This window comes from Ictalurus punctatus, chromosome 14, assembly GCF_001660625.3.
Source record: "Ictalurus punctatus breed USDA103 chromosome 14, Coco_2.0, whole genome shotgun sequence".
NCBI classification, from domain to species: domain Eukaryota; kingdom Metazoa; phylum Chordata; class Actinopteri; order Siluriformes; family Ictaluridae; genus Ictalurus; species Ictalurus punctatus.
In genome coordinates, this window is record NC_030429.2 from 12,346,599 (window position 1) to 12,368,189 (window position 21,591).

The 21,591-nt window shown below is 41.1% G+C and overlaps 2 protein-coding genes across 5 annotated transcripts in view; both read left to right on the forward strand.

Annotated features, from left to right (window-relative positions):
• Positions 1–7,609, forward strand: part of banp (BTG3 associated nuclear protein) — a 52,642-nt gene extending 45,033 nt beyond the window's left edge. For all 3 annotated transcript variants that reach the window (XM_017485793.3, XM_017485794.3, XM_047159861.2), the window contains exon 13: positions 5,974–7,609. In XM_017485793.3, coding sequence (XP_017341282.1) covers positions 5,974–6,096 — 123 coding nt within the window. In that variant the 3' untranslated portion in view covers positions 6,097–7,609. The remainder of the gene's footprint in view (positions 1–5,973) is intronic.
• A 2,749-nt stretch (positions 7,610–10,358) lies between these two features.
• LOC108275154 (uncharacterized) overlaps positions 10,359–21,591 on the forward strand; it is a 225,158-nt gene continuing 213,925 nt past the window's right edge. For both annotated transcript variants that reach the window (XM_053685789.1, XM_053685790.1), the window contains exon 1: positions 10,359–10,648. The gene's annotated coding sequence lies outside the window, so the exon portion shown is untranslated. The remainder of the gene's footprint in view (positions 10,649–21,591) is intronic.

Sequence of the window (21,591 nt, forward strand, 5' to 3'; positions counted from 1 at the left end):
AAATATGTCATCAATCATAAGTAAAAATAAATAAATGAAAAGGATTGCTCTTTCAACCTTTCCACCTCAGCCAAGCATTTTTTAATTTTTTCTTTCTTTCTTACTTTCTTTTGTTTTTTGCTGCATTTCCTATTCCTTTTTTCTGTGTGCTTTTTAAAAGAAACCTAAAAGAAGTGGACGTCATATGCACTGTTTCTTTTCTTTCAATTCAGTTTAACTGTTGTTGCCAGAACATCGGAGGGAAATGGATCGGAATCAACAATAACACTAATAATAGTCATACTGTTAATATTACCCAAATTAATAACAGCTGTATGATAATGACAATAATAATAACAATGGATGTTGTTGCATACTTTATAGCGAGTATTATTCTATATCCTTCACCAAGGAAGTTCCGTAGTTTCAGATGGAGACCTCTGATTAAGGTCTGTGATTAGAGTTCAGAGGTATTTAGATATTAAAATTTCTCAAGACTTTTTACATTTTTTTAACAGCAAAGTTGTCGTGCACATACACCCTCCTCTCTGAGCAGCCAGATGTTTGAATGTTTGACCTTTACAATAGTGCGGCTCTATGCACTGAACCTGCATTTATTCAGGATCTGTCTGTGTTTTGGATCTGCAACAGCAAGTAGATACTGTACCAATCAGGCCTCACTGTTTAGAGTCTGATAGCACTCTGGGTGACTTCTGGAAAGGGACCTTGAGCCACGCTGAGTAGGCACTACTAAGCGTCGGTCATTATTTGATCGCAGGTTGCGTGAGGGAACGTAAGCCTTCAGGAGAGTGTTGAGGTAGGAGGGTGCTGTTCCAGACAAGGTCTTGTACGTGAACATCAAGGCCTTGAATTTGATTCGGGCGGCTACAGGAAGCCAGTGGAGGGAGATGAAGAGAGTTGTGACATGGGTTCTCTTGGGCTTCACTAAACACCTTTGGGATCAACTGGAACACTCACTGCTCCCCATTCCTCCTTTCTCCATGCCTCCTCAGGGGAACAAAACATTTCCTGAGTGAACAGTCATTAACAATAGGGTCTATGCAAATAGTGCCTAATAAACATGATGAACATACACTATATGGATGCACTATGTTGACACCTGTCAATCACTCCCATATGTGCCCATTTCAGAACCATGGGCATTAATAACAGAGTTGGGCCCCGCTTTGCTGTAATAGCCTCCACTCTTCTGGGAAGGATATCCACTAGAGTTTGAAACGAGGCTGATTTGTCCTCATTCTGTCATAAACATTAGTCAGATCGGGCACTGATGTCTAGTGAGAAGGTCTGGGATGCAGTTGGGGGTGTTGTAATTCACCCCAAGGATGTTCAGTGGGGTTGAGGTCTTTGCATCAGCTTTGGCAAACCATGTCTTTTCTAGCGCTTGCTGTGTTCTCAGGAGCAGTGCCATGATGAAATAGGTTTGGGCTCTTTAGTTCCAGCTAATGGAAATCGTAATGCTACAGCATACAAAACATTCCAAATATTTGTGTGCTTCCAGCTCATTGGATCAGTTTGGGGAAGACCATGTCTCTCATATTTGCTTGCCCTAGCAGACCTCTTCATCAATCACTTGAATTAGAACTTATTTAATTTATTTATTCTATAATTTTTTTCTTGCTGTCCTAACCCTCCTGGGTTTGAACAGGATTTTAGCTTAATGGCATTCTTAGTACCTGACATGGTGATCTAGCATGAGGATATGTTTCTGATATAGACTACAAAGTACATCTGTAAGTCGCTATGGATAAGGGCATCTGATAAATATAAATGCTGTAGGTCATACGTTGTGAGCAGTGGCAGCAGCAACAGCACCAGGTCTTCTGCATAGAGAAGGAGCTTTGTTTTCCTGTCCTATAAGGTGAGTCCAGGGAAAGCAGACAGTTTAATCTGCACTGCTGGCTTATTAATGTTAATGCTGAAAAATGTTGGACTGCATCTGCATCCTTGTTGCACCACTTTTTTTTTCTTGTCCTCTCTCTCTCTCTCTCTCTCTCTCTCTCTCTCTCTCTCTCTCTCTCTCTCTCTCTCTCTCTCTCTGGGCAGCTGTCCACATCTTCAGTGTACCGTGGCATATGTTCACTCTTCCATTTTCCACAGTTTCCCTGTACTTCAAGGTTCCACCAAACAAATACACACATCCTGTCCTGATGTGCTTGTACAAGACTGATGTAAACAAAATGTTCTCCTATTGCTCTTAACAGGCTGCTGTCCAAGTGTTAAGCCTGGGTATTGAAATTTCCTGGCATCTTGGTTTTTTTTTTTTCTCACTCAGTTTCCATCGCTCAACTCTTATTCCTTCAATCCTTCAATCCTTTCTATCCCTCACACACACACAAACTTTTTGGCTGATCTTTAGCACTCAGCCCATCATCTTCCTTCATCATGCTGCGCCAAGCCCAGAGGGCCAGTGTTGTGAGACTTCATGACTAGCCTTTTTCACCAGATCAAGCTCTGCCCGTTTGGCCTGATTCTCACTCACAGCCTGGCTCTTCTGAAATAGATACCCCTTCCTTCTCAGCTCAGAAGCGTGAGTTCAGGCCATGTTGCCTCATTGGGAGCATTTTATGATGACATGGGTTCACTGGAGTGTGTGTTCTCGATTACCCCGTGTGTTGTGCTGCGCCTTCTTGGACCGTCTGGGTTTTATTGTAGCTGTCGCTGTAATCATGTTTGTTTACACTTTGTGGCTATCTGGAAATGTGTTTAATGATTGAGGATTATCAAAGCATTGGACAAAAATCAACAAGCGAGTTGATTTAAATCAACAAAGTCAGAGCAAGTTAAGCTGGTGAGGCTATTCTCAGGCTCTTTTATTTATTTATTTGTTTGTTTGTTTATTTATTTGTTTATTTATTTATTTTTAAATCAAGCTCTGACCTCACAGGAGGGAATCAGTCAAAGCAGCTATTGAGAGATCATGAAATTGCCATAATTGCATGAATTTTAGAAAGGTATATCGATTCATATTTAGCTGTCCACTTGCACTGTCTGCTTGTTTCTTGTATTATAACCCGTTGGGCATCGATAAGGCCATATTTACCATGACAGCCTCTTTTTCATGACTGGCAGAAGCATTATACATATAAAAGGTAATCAAGAGACACTGTTGGTTCCTCAGATTTCTACAAATTGCACATTTTTAACCTATGAATCATGCCTTCGAGATTCAGGCATTTATGATTTCTCACATTTGTTCCCGTACAAGACTTTAACAGTGCCCTTATAGTCATAAGGTCAGTGCATCTATTAAACTCCACGTTGTGTGATGAGTAGAGTGAGGATTACCCAACATGTGGTAGCGTTTAGTTACTGCTCGAAACATTACTCAGTTCTTTTTGTTCATGTATTTTTTTGACATAACCTTTTGTTTGCCTTTTTTATTTATTTATTTATTTATTTATTTATTTATTTAAAAATATGTAATAGTTTCCATAAAAGACACTAGATAACAAAAAAATGGGGTGGATACAAGTACAAGAACATTTCCAGACAGGAAGTGCTAGACAGAACAGCTGAGCTGTAAACTGAGAGATGGAGTGCATGTGTGTTTGTGAGTGATAATTCTTCAAACCTTTGTGCTTAATCAGCATTTGCTGGAATTTCAAGCGCTTGAGTCAGTGGGTTCTATAGAACTTTTTTTTGCATCTGGAGGCAAAAGGTTGGCTGGAATTATGTAAATGTTGTGAATGAATGGAAAGGTATTATATCTATAGGTATATAATAAGGTATTTAATATATCTATTTTCTTCTTGAGACCTGATATTTCAATCGAACATAAATGAAGGCTCTACCATAATCATTAGACTATATTAGCACTGATTTCACACCTATAGCCATGGCATGGCTGGAGACCCGTGATTTGATTCCGTATGTTGACGTAGTTCCTTTCAAAACAGGAAGTCAGGGAGAGAGTGTGTCAAAACGTTTGATTGATCGCCGCTATTGTGCGAGATATGCCACACTTCCTGTCTAGTCTAAACAGACTCAACAGAGGCATGGCAAACCAGCTAGTTGGTTAGCTAGCTAAGAGGCCACGATTTAAATAGAGCTTGTTTTCAACTGTGTGCCTTTCTCACTGCCAATTTGCTCATTGTGACTTGATCATGTTCAATATCCTAGAGCAGGGATGTCCAATCTCATCCACATTCATTCCAATCAAGCAGGAGCCACACCTGAGTCCACCTGTCCATCAGTCGATCTTGGCTTTCAATAGACGTAGGTGTGGCTTCTGCTTGGTTAGAATGAAAACCTGCACCCACATAAGATTGTACACCCCTGTCCTAGAGCATAGACCTCCAGCCAGCACCTATTGGATTGGTCCCAGGCAGTGGGCCGTTTGTAACCAGTACACAGTAGATTTTATTCTACCTGAGGGACAGAGGGAAAAGACTGCTGTTTATCACGAGGTAGTTAAATAAAACTATATAAAGAAAGTAACTTTCTGGATGTCTTTCTCACACACTCACGCACATATAAACTAATCTGCTTTGATGTGTCCAAATGTTTGTTTATTGTTTCATACACACTCATTAGCCATATCACAGTGCTGCTTGCCATGGCCATACATGTTTGAACCAAGATGAAGATTTTGGAGGAGTAATGAGCACAGACATACACACAGACACCAATCAGCCATAACATTAAAACCGCCTGCCTAATATTGTGAAGGTCCCCCTTGTGCTGCCCAAACAGCTCAGACATGGACTTCACAAAGACCTCTGAAGGTGTGCTGTGGAAACTGGCACGAAGACATTAGCAGTAGATCCTTTACGTTTCTGCTTCCAACACATCAACATTGAGAAATGACTGTTCACTTGAGAACCCCCATCCCCCACTCCCCCTGCACACACACTTCATGGGTGCCACTGTAACAAGGTGATGTTCACTTCACCTGTCAGTGGTTTTAAATGGCTGATCAGGGTATATAAACAAACCATTATCTCAAAACATGAGATTATTCGGAAGACGAATAACACGCAGGATGCTGCACAACAACAGCTACATGAATGACCCATGTTTGATGGCTACTGTGCTGTCCCATCCAGTTTGTTTAAATGATACTGTACAGTTAGGATAACATTTGATCTTAATTGTGTTTACAATCCCAAAAGACTTGTAGAAAAAGCTCTAAACAGCAGTTTTGCTTTCATGGGGACTTTAAGCCGGAATTCCCATCACTGCCCTCTTGTGGAACAGTTACAAATCATAATTGAGTACTTGAGGACATGGGACAGAGCACTTGGCAGACAAATCACATCCGTTGAACATGTTGGGTCAGAACATCCATTTTTCATCCATCAAAACATCCAGAACTACAGCACATAAGGGACCGATGTAGTGTAGGCTGTTGCATTTACAGCTGTGTGATGTGAGTATGTGAAAGTAGAGAGAAAGGGGCTTTAGTGTGTGCCTGGGCCATGTCCTTGAATGACATTGCCTCTTCATGTTGTGCAGGTGTACAGTCTCTTGGCGAGTGTGTGAGGAAGGAATGACTCACTCAACATGCTCCGCTCTCAGATGTGACTCATCGACGTCCCTCGTGCTCTACCTCACACACTGTTTTTATTTGGTGCTTGACAGAGATAAAGTATAGCCTTAATCCAACCTCTCTGCAGTTCAGTTTGGTTCAATAGCCCATTATTGGTAGGGCTCTCAAATACCGCAGCACTGATAGAGTTGAGTTCATAACGGTAGTGTTAACAGTGATCAAAGAAAGTAAACATTTGTATTAATTCAGTCTGTTAACAGCAGTAAGGTTTAAAAAATGTAAGTGATGACAGTATTGTTAAAACACGGTATACATTTCTGTCACGGTGCGGCTGTCACGGCCTCTTTCAATCTGGATTTTTTTTTTACTTCAGTTATTTTCCGTTCCTCTCTTCAACCTTGTCATCTACTTGTGTGTTGTTATCACAACCCATATTCATCTTACCTTTTTCTCTCTCCCCCACCCTCTTTCTGTCTCTTCAGGCTGAGGCACTAGGCTCTGCGCTACAGGCGGAGATGGAGGTGAAGGAGGCTATACAGATCCAGCAAGGTGCGAACGGAGAAGTGGTCCAGATTCAGATGCCTGTCAACACAGTGGGCACCTGAGACACCAGCTCATGCACTCTCTCTCAAACGCAAGATTCCTTTACGTACACAGATGCATCATTGCGATTCTGCAGCAGGAGCACCTGAGATAGAGAGAGGGATAAAGACTGATATGTGTGGGTGCTCAAGTTCAACATTTGAGTGGACAACCATGGGTTAAGCCCAGGCAGAGGGTCTTAGTTTAAACAAATCATAATTCCTTTTGGGTCAACCAGTCTTATTGGCAACTTCCTGACAATCACAGATTGTGAAAGAGACCAGTCAGCTTATTAACACAAGAGCAATGTTGGCTCTAGTGCAGGCTTGTCAAAGCTGCATGTGATACAGGCTGTGGCCCAGCTGAGTACAGGAGAAAGGAGTATTTTTTTCCCCCCCCTTTGCATCTGCGTTCCATCACTGCAGCAGCTTCACTGTGCAAGATGAGTTTATTTAACTACAGCTTCGAGGAGTCTGTCTAGCTGTTAGGTTTTCGAGTTCAGCTCATCCCCTAACAGTTACGTCAAAGAACCTACCATGTGAAAACTGTAGTTTGCTTCACATGCTTCCTCTAAGGTTCTGGTTTCCGAATCAGCTGGAGCATCTACTGCATAACTGATGTTGCTTTGTTTAAAATAATATGTGAATTCTTTGGGTTTTTTATTTTTTATTTGTTTGCTGTCATTGTTTGGCTTTCACAATGGTTAGCCCATTAAAGTGGATTGTAGGTTCCTTGAAACCTTTTGGTAAGAAATGTATTAAGCAGAAATATTTATGGCGCCTTTTTAGCAGACATTTGATCCATACTGTAGCTAGGAAATGTGAATTTCTATTTGGCAGTGATAGCGATCAACCCATGTACATACATTGTGTTACATAAGCATTCACCCCCCTGGTACAACCTGGAACTGAAATGGACTTAATTGAGATTATATGTCATGAATTTTAGTTCTGGTGCAAGTAGTTTCCACCATAAATCACAGTTAATTTAATTGTACACAGCTGGACTCCATTCAAATATCATATGATCTCAATATAAATAAACTTGGAAAGTATCTGGAAGGCTCCAGAGTTTGTTAGAGAACATATCTAAACAAACAGTAGTCCAGGAGAGAGTCGTGGAAACACATCTATCAGTGTTTGGTTCTAAAAGAGATCCCAAACTTTGAACATCATTTGTAGCACCATTAAATCCGTTAAAACATGGACAGAAGATGGAAAATCTACAACTGTGTCTTGAGGAAGCTGTCCACCAAAAGTCAATAACCAGGTAAGGACACAATTAGTCAGAGAAGCTACCAAAATGGCAATGTGATGTTATCACCACATGCTTCCCCATCAGTGATGAGCAATGTTGAGTTTCCACCATGTGTAGGACTTTGTGCCAAGGTCAAACTGTTCAGTTGTGGTCTCATCAGAACAAAGACCCACGTGTTTGCTGAGTCTCCATTGAGGCTTGAATTGCGCTGTGCAGAATACTGTGCTTTACACTGTGTGTATGACTTGTTCAAAGGGGAATAAAAGATGCCCATTGCCATGTACTGGTACTGCATATTTTTTGATTCTGAGTGTTAACAGTAGCTTCCAGATGGAATTCAGTAGAGAACAGGAAAAATATTTCTTTTTACAGATTACTCTCATCAGAGCTTTGTGCTCTATATGAAGCAAGATCTGGGTTTAGTGCAAGCACTGTCACTAAAGTGTAAGATTTGGAATTCAAAGGCTTGTGGTGTAATGGGTGATATTATAAGTGTTGTAGTATTGTGGCTGTTAAAAGAGTAGTCTGTTTTCTGTTAATTTTATGTTCTGGGGACTGGGTGTGTTGAAGGATAAAGTACTTCCTCTAGGTCACCACACATTTTCTCATCACAGCTCAAGACACGGTGACCAAACTAAGCTTCCCCTCCTCCTATAATGCTTCCTGTGTGTATGTATGTGTGTGTGTGTGTGTGTATACTCCAGATGGAGGAGTGAGCCTCTGGTGATGGGTATCAGGAAGACTGGGGGAGAGCGAGATAAAGAGTCTTTTTGGAGCTTCACTGCAGTTCCCACACATTCTGTGATGTAATGGTGTATTTTGGAGAGCTTGCAAGAAACAAGTTGTACAAACGTTGATAAACCCATTTCTTCTCTATTTCCTTTTGTTTTCTCTTAGTCTCTGTGTGTCTATTAACCACTATTTTAAGCTTCCACCCTCTATCTTTCCAGCACTTTAACACAAACCCTCTTTCTCAAATTTCTGATCTTTGCTCTTTCTTTCCCCTTCATCCGTTTTATCTGCCTTGTCTCCCCGTCTTCCTCTTCTCTGTCTTTGTTCTACTATCAGTCTGTTTGGGGCAGTCTTGGCAAAGCTGGAGGTGCAGGAACCCCTCGGTCACACCCCACCCCCCTTTCTTTGTGCAGCGTCCTAGTTTCTTCTGCTTTTACAACTTTGGCCCAGCACCAGGGACCGCTCAACCACATCATCATGACAATGTTCTAAGAGGCCGTGGAGGGAGAAAAAAAACAAGACCAAAAAGCAGAGGAGTGCTGGGGTTTAAGAGATGGACAGATACGAAGAGGAGGAGGTGAGCAGTATATCACTTCACTCAGGCCTGTCTTCATGACCACTCTAAGCTCATATGCCTTTCCAGCAGACTAGGCTACAGCAAGCACCATTTAATACCTTCTTGCCTCCCTCATAGCTTCTCACCACCTTCAGCTTGAGTTCGCCTGGTCTGTTTGTTTATCCACTTTTCCTCCCTCCTTTCCCTTTTTACTTTTTACAAGCCTGGAAGAGATATCTAGGAATACATTAAGTGGAGTGGAACATTTTTGAACCAGACTAAGGCAGTTTAAAGGGTCCAAACAATAAAAAGATAATAATAAAAAAAGTAGACCAGTGGTTATAAATCATCAGTTGTTGATCTGCTGAAGAAAAAATAAAAACAGCAGTAGAGAGAATGCAGCCTCAGTCTGACTTGAAGGACAGCATCTGGTATCAATGTGCACCATTTACTGTATGATGCCACCATGTTTCAGTTAAAGGTCAGGTATTATTTTCCTGATAGGTGCAGCTATCAGGTGATGGTTATCCAAGCCATGTCCAAATGGGTAGCACCTAGGGGGAAAACAAGCTTCTTCATTCCTATGGACACCGAGATTTTGGTCTCTAATCACATGTCTGAGAAGTCTGTGAATCCTGGGCATTTCATGCAGACCTAATGAACTATAAAATGATCATTCATTCACAATGTTTTTGCACCGAGGAACAAATCAGATATTATGGGATGCATTTCAACCTGTGTCCTATACATTATGCCACCCATTACTCCCAGTACTCTTGCTGCTCCATCCCTTTTTGCCACAAAGTCTAAAACCCTGGAAACATCAATATTCTGATATTAATCAGAATTGTGCAGTATTCTGTTAGCATTGATTCACGTAAACGCCACAATCCGATTGCCCGATTCAGATCAAGACAATATTCTGATTCCCTAAATTCTGATTTCCATCCCTGGAATATGCCCGTTTTAATCGGAAATTGGTTTCATGTAAACACCTTATTCAGAAAATCCTCTGAAAGGAGATATATGCGCATGATCAGTCCTCAAGGAATTGTGGGTGCTAACAGATGCTTAGCTGTAGGCTAGGTATTCAGGAATGGCAACTCAGGCATGCTTACAACAAACATGTATACAGGAAGACTGATAGTTATGCTCAGTTCTCAGGACCACTGGCAGATGCCAGAAAATGAAACATTTGACATTAAAGAGTAAATTTTATGGATAAAGTTTGTCAAATGTATAAATTCAATGGCTTATGCTTTGATGACACATGCTTTGAATTTGTAACACTGGTCCAGAGAATTACATCATTTTCCTTCTCTTAATGAATACTTTCTGCTGCACTCTCACCAAAATCCATTGCCTAATAGGACTTTTATCACTTTATAAACAGTGGAAAGAGGTCATGGGTGGTTATAGTGGGAAAAGATGGATCAGGCTCAGGGGATGAAGAGTTCAGTAGCTGAGAGACCTCATTATCCAGAGTACTCTTGTGTGCTCGGCGTTGTTTCTTATTTCTGTCTGGTATTGGTATTAAATAAATAAATAAATAAATAAACCTCTTTCTTTCCCAAGGTCTATGCAGTTCAGACTGGATTTTCAACTGTTTTTATTAGAAAACCGACTCCAGATATTTCCCAACAGGCCTGTTCTCATCGCACTGACAGAATTTGGCATTCTCCATGGGCCTGGCTCAGAGAAATCTCAGCTGTATGGGTTTGTTATTTCTTTATTTCATCCGCGGGTTTTGTATGTAGACTTGGGTTTTGTGTCAGATATGATTTAAAAGCCACGTTAAGAGGTCGAGTGCCGCTGTGTGAACAGTGTCAGGCGTCTAAACGAGCCGGTAGTGTGAAGGTTAATTTTCTAACTGAGTGGGCGGGGACGCGCGCAAAGAGGCACGTGCGTGCGCGCGCGCGCAGATAAGCGTATGGAGCGGAGAGGGAAGCGCGCGCGAGGGCTATGGAGGAGCCTCTTCGCTGCGTTCGTCAACTACGACTGAACTCGCGTTTCTAAAGTGTAACCTGAGGGTGAGTCTACTTACCTCTGCCGCTACACTCAGAGTAAAGTACAGAAATAAAGTGTTGAGGGGGAATAAAGTTGGGCAGCGAGTCGGAGCCTCGGCCTCAGACTGAACCTCAGGGGAGTCGTGAGAAGTTCAGGACCAGTGTTCATTCAGCATCGCAGGAATAAAACGTCCTCTTAGATATCGGCTTTTCCTGACAGAAATGACTCTTCTATTCCACATTTAATGCTCTGTAACGCTTCATATCGTTGTTTTGTGTGTCAGCAGAACACTTACCTTCTTCAGGATGCCACTTAACGCGAGCAAATCTTGTTGAGATTGCACTGCACAATGCTTTTGATTTCTTGGAAAAAATAAAAAAAAAAACCCCAATCAGATAATGACATTACTGTACTGGCTATCAAGTGGCAAAAACATAATGATTTAAAACAGCATGCGCTGGATATGATTCATAATGTCTGAGTGTGATAGATCTCAGAGATCTGAAGTCGGAGGAAATCCATCCATCCATCCATCCATCCATTTTCTGTAGCTGTTAACCTACACAGTGTCGCAGGGAGCCCGGAGCCTATCCCAGGGAACTCGGGGCACAAGGCGGGGTACAAACCCACCATAGGGCATGATTGCACACCTGTTCACACACACACACATCCACACACTACGAACGGTTGGGAAATGCCTTGCAGGTCAGCCTACAATACGTGTGTTTGGACTGCATGAGGAAACCCTCAAAGCACGGGAAGAATATGCAAACTTGTTCTGCACACAATAATTCCTTAGATTTATTATATAGCGCTTTACTTGACACTCAAAGTGCTTTACATGGGGAGGGGGGAATCTCCTCAACCACCACTAGTGTGTAGCATCCACCTGGATGGTGCGACGGCAGCCATAGTGCACCAGAACACCCACCACACACCAGCTATTAGTGGAGAGGAGAGTGATGTAGCCAGTGATTATAGAGAAGGTCCATTGGGGAAATTTCGCCAGGACACCGGGGTTAAACCCCTACTCTTTAGGATAAGTGTCCTGGGATTGTTAATGACCACAAAAAGTCAGCACCTCGGTTTAAAGTCTCACCCGAAAGGTGTTTTTACAGTATAGTGTCCCAGTCACTACACTGGGCCATTAGGCCCCACACAGACCACAGGGTGAGCACCACCTGCTGGCCTCACTGATACCACTCTCAGCAGCAACCCTAGTTTTCCCCAGGAGGACTCCCATCCAGGTACTGGCCAGTCTCAACCCTGCTTAGTTTCAATGGGAAACCAGTCGAGAACTGCAGGGTGGTATGGCTCTGGCAAGGCTGATATGGGATGCAAATTTACCAAAACATTTTCACAATTACCCACAATGCCGTTCAACTGCCCACTGATTGTGGTGCCAGTGGGAATTCATCTAAACTTAAAGAGAGCGATGCGGCAGCGCTTTAGTCCTTTAGTCTGTCCAGCTCTCTCACCTCCTCATCTGTACACTCCACTTAAACAGATCAGCTTCCACAGCTTTAAATTTCATGCGAATTCCTCCGCCAACAGCATCATGCTTGTGACCTCATAGTCTGCTGACTAACTGAGCCAAGTCTCTGCCAGTAACCAGTCTTTCCAGGACTTGGTGATTTTTGCGATCTCAGAAATGAACGCAAAATCAAGCAGCCCCCTCAATGTGCGTAGAAGCTTGCAATTTTTCAAAATTCCCGCAGATTTTCTACAGATTTGGGCCAAAACATGTTATATGACATCATCACATCGCACATTCAAGAAACACATGTATCGAAAATGAGTACATCTAAATGGTCATATTTACCAACAAACATCACTGTAAAAGACCGTGCAAAACAATTTAGTGCAAATTCCAATTCGAGTAGTTTTCCACAAAAAAAGCATAAGTTGCATCACAAAAGTTTTTAAAAAGTTGCAGCCAAAATCAAACATTTTTGTCTGAAACAATCACAAAAAAAACTCAGCGAAATCCTGTACGGACTGTGTGATGAATAACCTCTCTCAGTAATAAAGAAACTACAGCGCCAACCAGCAAATTAGCACCAGCATATCTTTAAGCACATCACACGTATTTCAATGTAAACATAATTTACATGTTGAATGGACCTTTCCTTTAATGTGGCAGTGATAAATCTTGTTTCACTTTTCAATGCACCTCCAAGCATTTAAAGTTTCGGATAGTTCTTCCCAAGGCACCAAATGCCCCAAAACAAAATCATAGACATACCACAGTTGTGATACAAACTGTGGACCCCCCACCATCTTCCTGTTTCCCATAGCAGAAGTAAACGTTTCTAATGGAAGCTGTAAGTCATGGTGATGCTGTCAGTTAGGGGTGTGTGGGAGGTGCTGAGATTGAAGAGGAGGAGAGATGCTGGGTGTCCTGTCTGTCTGTCTCTCTCTCTCTCTCTCTCTCTCTCTCTCTCACACTCACTCACTCTCTCTCGCTTGAGATACACCAGCTGCACTTTGCACAAGTGTGATTCAGACTTTGTCTCATGTCGAATAGCACATCTCATCTCTATCTGTGTAACGTGTAAACATTATATTCCACACCAAACACAAGATTGCATGAATTATTCACTCATTATTATGATTACATCTATTTTGGTCTAGAGTTTAGCATCACACTAGCAGAAATATATCCAAGAATGCATAAAAGCGTGCTTTATTAAAGTGGGGCAGCAAGACTGCGTGCCAGAAGCAACAATAGAGTATTTTGCATTAATGGGTTATGGCTCGTTGCAGTATAATAGTTAAATCACTTGTCATGTTGCCATGTCTCTGGTTAGTGTTTGGACAGTGAACTGTCAGGACCCCCCTCAATCACCCCCATACACTACTTTACAAATTATCCTGCATAGGAAGGCACAGGAAGTCTGTCATGCACCTCCCCAGATGGGGGTTTGAATCCCACCTCCACTCTACGTGTGTGGAGTTTGCGTGTTCTCCCGGTGATTGGGGGGTTTCCTCCGACATTCCAAAGACGTGCCTTGTAAGCTGATTGGCGTTTCCAAGTTGTCTGTAGTGTGTGAATGGGTGTGTGAGTGCAATGGGTTGGCACCCCGTCCTGGGAGTCCCCCGCCTTGTGCCCCGAGTCCCCTGGGATAGGCTCCAGGCTGTGTACAATAAGCGGTACAGAAAATGGATGGATAGAATAGATGGCATCAGTCTCACTGTTTACTTAAACTCTTGATAAGTTTGGTTTGTCATCAAACAAGAGAAGAGTGTTGCACTCGAGTCTCACACATGATTGATCGTGTTTCTCAGAACGTTCCAACAATTCAAAATAATTTACTATCCATCAGCATTGTTATCTTATCTTTTCATTTATATTTGTTCAGTGGCAGCGTGTGGGAACACATAATCGCGAGACATCTACTCTTCCAGAACTTCCACAGGGCTGGAAGCAATTTGTTGGTGCTCCAAATTAGTAAGAGTGGAGAGGCAGAGACAGCGTCCAAGTCAAATCTCTTCAGTTTCCTTTTGCAAATGAAGCAAATAACCATCAGCTGTGAGAGGGGGTACTGTGTTACAGTCCGAGTTCGTGCAAATTATATGAAGGGATGTGTTAACCAATCTGGCACTGCAAAGACAACACTAACAGCTTTGGCAGAGATCCCAGAGACATTTCAGTATGCACATTTTGTACTGCTGCATTTTGATTGGAAATCTATAAAACTCTGAGTCCTTTATGTCTGCAGAAATCGGATTCTGAGTGCAGTGTTCAAACAGCTTGCTTTTAAACAAAGAAATCTGTTTATTTTTATGTGTGTGTGTGTGTGTGTGTGTGTGTGTGTGTGTGTGTGTGTGTGTGTGTGTGATTGAGGGTTGCATAACAAAAATGTTTTCACACTAAATGTTGGCCTTTGCAATTTGGTACCTGAACAATTAATGCATTTTATTTTCTCTGGAATGTTCTCTACTCACCCTGAGCGGTTATTGCAGATCATTAGTAGTGGGATTCACCATATCATGCCAGAAAAATCACAGACCTTATTCAGTGCCGAATAAAAAGTCTGTGAGCTACCTTTTAGGTATTGAGATGTTTTTTGGTCCCCAGAGTATTTGTGAACCTATGAAAAGTTGGCACAAGAGGGTTATATAATGTTTTGATAATGGACAGATGTAAGGTCTTATCATATTTTATTGACAAATAATTATGAATCAGGGAAATTCTATACAACATGCATCATGCACAAGGGATATCGTAGATTGATTCATTGTGACATCTGACACATCTGGACACAGTGATTTATGTTTTTTTGACAGATGCTGAAAAGTCTGTGGTTTTGTGAGTGGGACTAGGCTCTAGGTTCCTGTATGGAGATTCATATTCCATGAGAGAAAAAGTTCTTATTTGTTAACACAATACAACTCTTTCCTCCCTAAACACAAAGTTTGACTGGCCTGGGAAAAGCTGCCTTTGATTTTCCTTTTGTCGTATCTTTGTTATGGTCATGCCAGATGTAGGATTTGAGTCATGCTTCAGTTACAGCCAAAACCATTTGATAATTTTTGACTCCTTTAATGCCAGAACATGGAGCTAAGAGGCCCGTTCAGGGGAGGAAACCTTTTTTCCCCCCTTATGTGTTCTTTTCTTATCAACATATGTGTCCTTTGTCCTTAATAGTCTCTGTATTTATTAACTTTTAGAAATTGCTTTTTTATCCCACTAAAGTCTTTTAGGTCAGATATTTGGAATTTTTGTCTTCATGGGTGCGACTGAAGCTTACATGGGAAACGGAGCGAAGAGGAGCCGCAGCATCGCTCACGCACGGTCTCAGAACGCCTTGTTCCAGACAGACACTTGGGGTCGTGCCCTGTGTAGAAGTGTAAAGTCCCAGGCTAAACCACTTAATGCTCCTTCCACTCCTCAGCCCTCCCCTAGTCTAGCCTCGTTCTGTCTGCCTTTCGTAGATTTTAATCCATGAGAGATAATTGTCAGACAAGGGACTGTGGTGTAAATTAAGTAAATTAGGAAGGTAATTGCTCGGTTTTCTAGGTTGCGCTCTTCAGGAGGGGAATGCTAAAGAAGAAATAAGAAACAAGGAGTTGAAAGGGATTGACCTGAGATTTTAGCAGCCAGATGTTCCATGTTTTATGTCCAGTAATGGAACGATAAAAGTTAAGATAATTGGAATCAGCTTTCAGTGATGACTAAAGGTGAAAGAACAGATAGTTTTGGATGGATACTTGGTATTTATTTTATTTATTTATTTATTTTTACAATACTCCTGGCTCAAAAGGATGTTTGATTCCTTATCCTGCATCCTTACAGGCTGTTCCTGCACTGTTTAGAGAGGCCTAGGTCAAACCTCTCTTTTGTCTCCCATTATACCTGAGGGCTTTCCTCTCTCAGGACATTTACAAACTTGGTCCACACCCAAGACTCAGTTGGTGCCGGGGCTCATAATCACAGGATTCCTTCAAACCCATGTTAGCTGTCTTATAAATAAATAAATAAATAAATAAATAAGCTTTGGCAACACTCAAGCAGTGAAGATCAGTATTTAATGGATGCATGGCATGATATTGTACAGGAATACCTGCATACAAGGAACTGCTCTCATATAAGAAGGTTCTTAGTCACTTTTTAGATGTGTATTTTCTGCGATACTTGAGCCACAAAACTAACTACAGCGGTCCAGTCCTATGAAAGTCTGCTTTTATATATCTGTAATAAATATAATAACTCTTTCTCTGGCATCACGAAAGAAACAGGAATGAATGTGACTAGTTGAAGCCATCACGTTACTCTGCATACGGCACTGAGCGTGGATAGCTTCCACACGTTATGCGCGCTGCACCAGGGTTCGGTTGATGTGAACCCACGAGGAACAGGGATGATTCTCTGGACCGCTCCCAGGCTCAAGCATATTTCACCAATCATACAAACTTTGGACTACTCTAAACTATAGAGTATCTGAGAAAGGTGTGCACATCACACTGGAAAGTCCCGTTATATTTAAACTGATATAAAATATGTGTACGAAGTTTTTTTTTCTATCCAAATTTGCTCTAGAAGTTCTTTCTGGATGAGGCTTTACTGGGCGAGTGTCTGTGCCTACAGGGAAAGAGTAGAGTCCTTGGAACCGGCCACATAAACATCTCTCACCTTCTTGTAGGCTGGACACTGAGCTCAGGAGTGCCTGAGAAGTACAGTGCAGAGCATAAGATGCAGCTAATGCAGTTAATCTCCATACAAACAGCGCTGCCTGTCCAGGGTCTGTCATTCTCTCCATAATGCAGTCCAGAATGTGTGGTAAATGTGATGGAGGAAAATGAGAAACAGAAGGTCGATCACATCTTGTTCACTGCAATAAATCACATATACTTGAAATACACAGCACGATTACATTTTTAGGTTTGGAGCTCGAGCAGGCTCTCAGCCAAAACAACTGGCTCGGGCAGTATGCTCGATTTAAAACAAAACAGAAGGTCAGACCTGAGCCGTGCTTCTGATGGAGGAAGAAGACAGAGAGTTTGCCTGGGTTTGTGGTTTGGATGCTCCACCTAGCAATCAGCACTAAACAAAAAGGATTTGTTTTTGTTTGTTTTTGTTTCCCCCTCCTCCGGCTACTGGGTATCTGTTTTATAGAATGATTTACATTTGAAATTTGGGACAAGATGAGAGGATGAGAGAAGCCATTTTAGGTCATCTGCTGTGCTTTTATTTGGTGCATACTGTATATCAGTTGCACTTGTCAGGGGGTCTACACAGTTATGAAGAATTTTGGAAGTGTGTTTCAACCTGGTGATTTGTGAGAGTGTGAAAATGTAGAAATACGAGACATGACCCACGTCAAAGTGTTCGCGTAAGAGTGAATGAGCGCAAGAGAGAAAAGGGTGTTTGTTGAGCGTTCTTTTGAAGATTGGATGATTAGTGGAGTAAACTGAAGGGAAAACTATTATTCTCGTAAATACAGAAACTCGCACTTTCCCAAAACTCCAGTCATACAGCCTTCATTTGTAGCTGCCTTGTTTTTTTTTTTTTTTTTTTTTTTAAACCTTATTTACTCCTACAAGTTGGAGGTCTCACCATGTTTTCAGCTCCACTTTCTCACACATTTTGTTCATATCATTTCACTTCCAGTTTGGCTTAAATGTGTGTCACCATGTCTTGAGACATAATTAACAACGTCCAGATTGCAACATGGAAAATCTTTGATTAGTCTGCTGTTAGACTATTCCCACTTCCCCCAACTTTACAGCTCTATCAGAGACAGACATAACAGTTTAGCACAATTTAGTGTTTTCTGTATTCCTCCCAAAAATTTCCTAATAATTTCCTCCAATTACACGATAATGTCCCTGCAGAGAGAAATTATTCCTGAAAGTCACAGAAATGCAAGTCATTGAATTAGTGATGGATATACTACAGGTAAATGTAATTATTTATATATATATATATATATATATATATATATATATATATATATATATATATATATATATATATTGGGGGGGGGGTGATTTCTCATGAGACGTATTTGAAGTGTATTATTACACTTCATCATGTAGCTAGAAAAAGAATGCAAATCATTTCTTCAGGTTGCAGACCGAGCATGTGTTTTTCTTCAGCCCCGATATTATTCCTTCTGTATCATATCCGACTGGTGGTTTAATTATTAAGCTCATTAACATGAAACTCTACCTGGAAATCTCTTGGCAGAAGCATGCCATTACATCCCTAAGGATATATCAGAGGCAGCTATAGGGTGTGTGGGTTTGTGTGCAAGAGCATGCGTTTCTGTCTTGGCCTGCATGCTTGACACTTCTGCGCTGTAAAAGATTTATCCATTTTTCCACATGGATGGTTGTTTTTGAGAAAGGAAAATATTTACCTTTGCTTATTTCAGAGGACAGACAGTTCAGAGTTATTCTTTATCGGTGTAACACAGACACAAGACTGTGACTGTGACCTCTTCTATGGGAGGATCCTAAATGTATACAGGAGATGACATAATTATGAATTGTTAGATGAAACGCATCTTTATGTCTTTATGTTAGTCTGTCATGACCAAGTGGGGAGAATATTCTAGCATTATTTGTGCTGTGCGGTAGATATGATTTCATAATTTCGGCTTATTTACTGTTTGAAGACTTGGTATGGAATGAGAGAAGCTGATATTTCAAGATCACTCGTGCAGCAAGATGATGATGCAGCATAATGTAATGGTTATTACATATAGGTTTAATCAGATAGTGAGTATGTTTACATGGACAATTATAATCTGATATTAACCAGATTAAGACGATACTCTGATTAAGAAACTAGCATGTAAACAGCGATTTCTGATGACCTTAATCTGGCTGAAATCATACTCGCAGTGAACACAAATCGAATTAAGACATGTGGAGTATTCCTGTTTTAGTCGCATTATCGAAGTGCATTACAGACATGTACACACCTTAATCACACTATTAACGTCGTGTGGGAGTTTCACCGCATTTTGCGACAGGACACATACGCACACGGCAGTGCTCAACCGTTTGACCGCAAACAAGAGAGCATGTCTGCGTCCGAAACCGCGTACTTACCTACTATATAGTAGGAGAAATACACGTATATCAGCTACTATATAGTAGGTAAGAATGTGGTTTGGGATGCAGACCATGGTTTCAAGCAGTTGTCTGTTTGCACGTACAGCATGACAAATAATTAACTGCACTTGAAGAGTTCATAAAATTAAAAATGAAACACCCAAAACTGTATACGGTACCATAACGAAGACGAACTGTATGTTGATACGTGAAATTCTGGAGGGAACGTCGGACAGCGTGGTGCAGTGACGTAATGATGTAATGACGTGTGCCGTTAATCGATCTATGTTTTATGACGTGTAAAACGGGAACATGAAAGGAATATTCTAAAGGCGACTCATGTATACACCTTAATCACAATGTTGTTTTCCTCAGAATAAGGTCAATAATTAGATTATTGCTGTCCATGTAAACGTAGTCACTGTATTTATGAGGAAAAAAGTCAATGAGAATGGAGCATCTGGCAGAATGCTCCTTGGAAAGGAGAATATGGAAAACTGCTACACAATGTTGCCCTGTGCTTCGCACCCTGACCAAAATTATGTTTATGCAGTACAGATGCTCCAGCTAGAAGTACAGAAATATATACATACTCAGGCTGTGGGAAGGGACAGATTTATCAACCAATGATATAGCCATGTGCAGATGGTTATGGTAAAGGAATTTCCTAGTGAATTTGAAGCTGTGCACTTGACTAACAGATGACTAAGACTCAAGCAGTTCTGTAAGCATCTGTGTGACTATATATCTGTCTATATACAAAAATGCTCTTAGTCTTAAGATCTGTGTGGTTGTAATAACACTGTGCAGACAAAGTCATGGTCAAACACTGAGATTTAGGTCAAACCTTTAAAAACAGCTTCGTCAGCACTGTAGCAATCAGTTTCTCATGCTGCAATGAGTCACTGCCAAACAACACATCTAAAATAAAGTCTGCAATGAATATGCCATCATGCTAGACCCAAACCACTAAATCCCCCTTCAGAGAAGATGACCAAAACAAAGACTGGTCTTCATTAGACTTAAGATACAGGCCAGAAGACAGATTGTGCATGCTCTCATTGTCTTACCAGAAACTAAAACAGTCACAGGCACACTATAGCAATAACACTGTCTTGTCAGTAAACAGAAAAAATGATTCACTGTGTTAAATCTTTTGGTTCGTTTGGTTTTATGTCGATTTATCACGAAAATAGCATTCAGTGATACCCTAGTCTTAATAGGCTCCCTATTTAATTCTAAATTAATTTCAAAGTCCATTTGATCAGTTAAGCCCAGAATGTATTAGCTTTGGAATGTCTTGCTGATCTCCTGAAGCTGTTTCATCTACTCATGCTTTCATATTGCCCTTAAACTCTAGACTTTTAAATCCAAATTGCAAACTTGTGTACTTGTTTAGCCTGGCCTATTTTAATTTAGTTGTAATCTAATTACAGTGCTCTAGTCTTATGAAGTTTGTTTTTCTATATCGATATCAATGTGCTATTAAGAGGAGATAGCTTAGACACCACAGTGGTTTCAGTTGAAGTGAGCCTCAGTCCACTGTTTTCATGAGGACCAGGGATCGGTTCTCTGGACTGCTCCCGGGCACAAAAACAGCACGTTAAACTTCAAACATACTGAAACGCTCTGCAAAAATGCCTCTGAGTCTGGAAAAAAACACAACTGTGAAAAGAACTTTACTCTCCTCAGTTAGTGAACTATCCTAGCTTCGAGCATTTTATGCATATTTACGTCTGGGTTTTCACATGATACCATCGCTTCTTTTCTTTCTGTGTTTCTGTGCCACCTGTTTGACATAAACTAATATTTACCAAACGTACACACAGACATACACATACGCACAAGCATACACATGCACACATGCATACACAGAGCCCTTGTAGTGCCAGACCTCTTAACTCAGTGGTTCTCAAACTGGGGGCCACCTGATGGAGGCACGGAGGCTGCATAGAATTGTTTTTATTTTTATTAATTTTACCTATATGTAAGTTGGAATTGTCAACCTTTGATCCATGATGTACATAAACATTAGAACTATTAATAAATTAAATCAATTATACAAAGTACACGAAGCTGAAACGCCACCAAACAGAGACATCCGTTGATTATACTAGTGTACAGTACCTGCTTTTAAATAGAGGACATAGTCTCTTTGTTGAGAAAGTTAATACAAAAGGGCCTAGTTTTGGAAAAATGTAAATAATAGTGAAAATTGGATGATTCTAGGGGGCCACAAAGAAATTAACCCTACACAACGGGGGCCTCACGCTGAAAAGGTTTGAGAACCACTGCCTTAACCTGACCTGTCTGGGATTTGTGTACTGATGAACGTTGTGGTAACTGAACTACTGTATGCAACTACTGTAATTGCTCACAATGGCTTCCATATGTTACCATA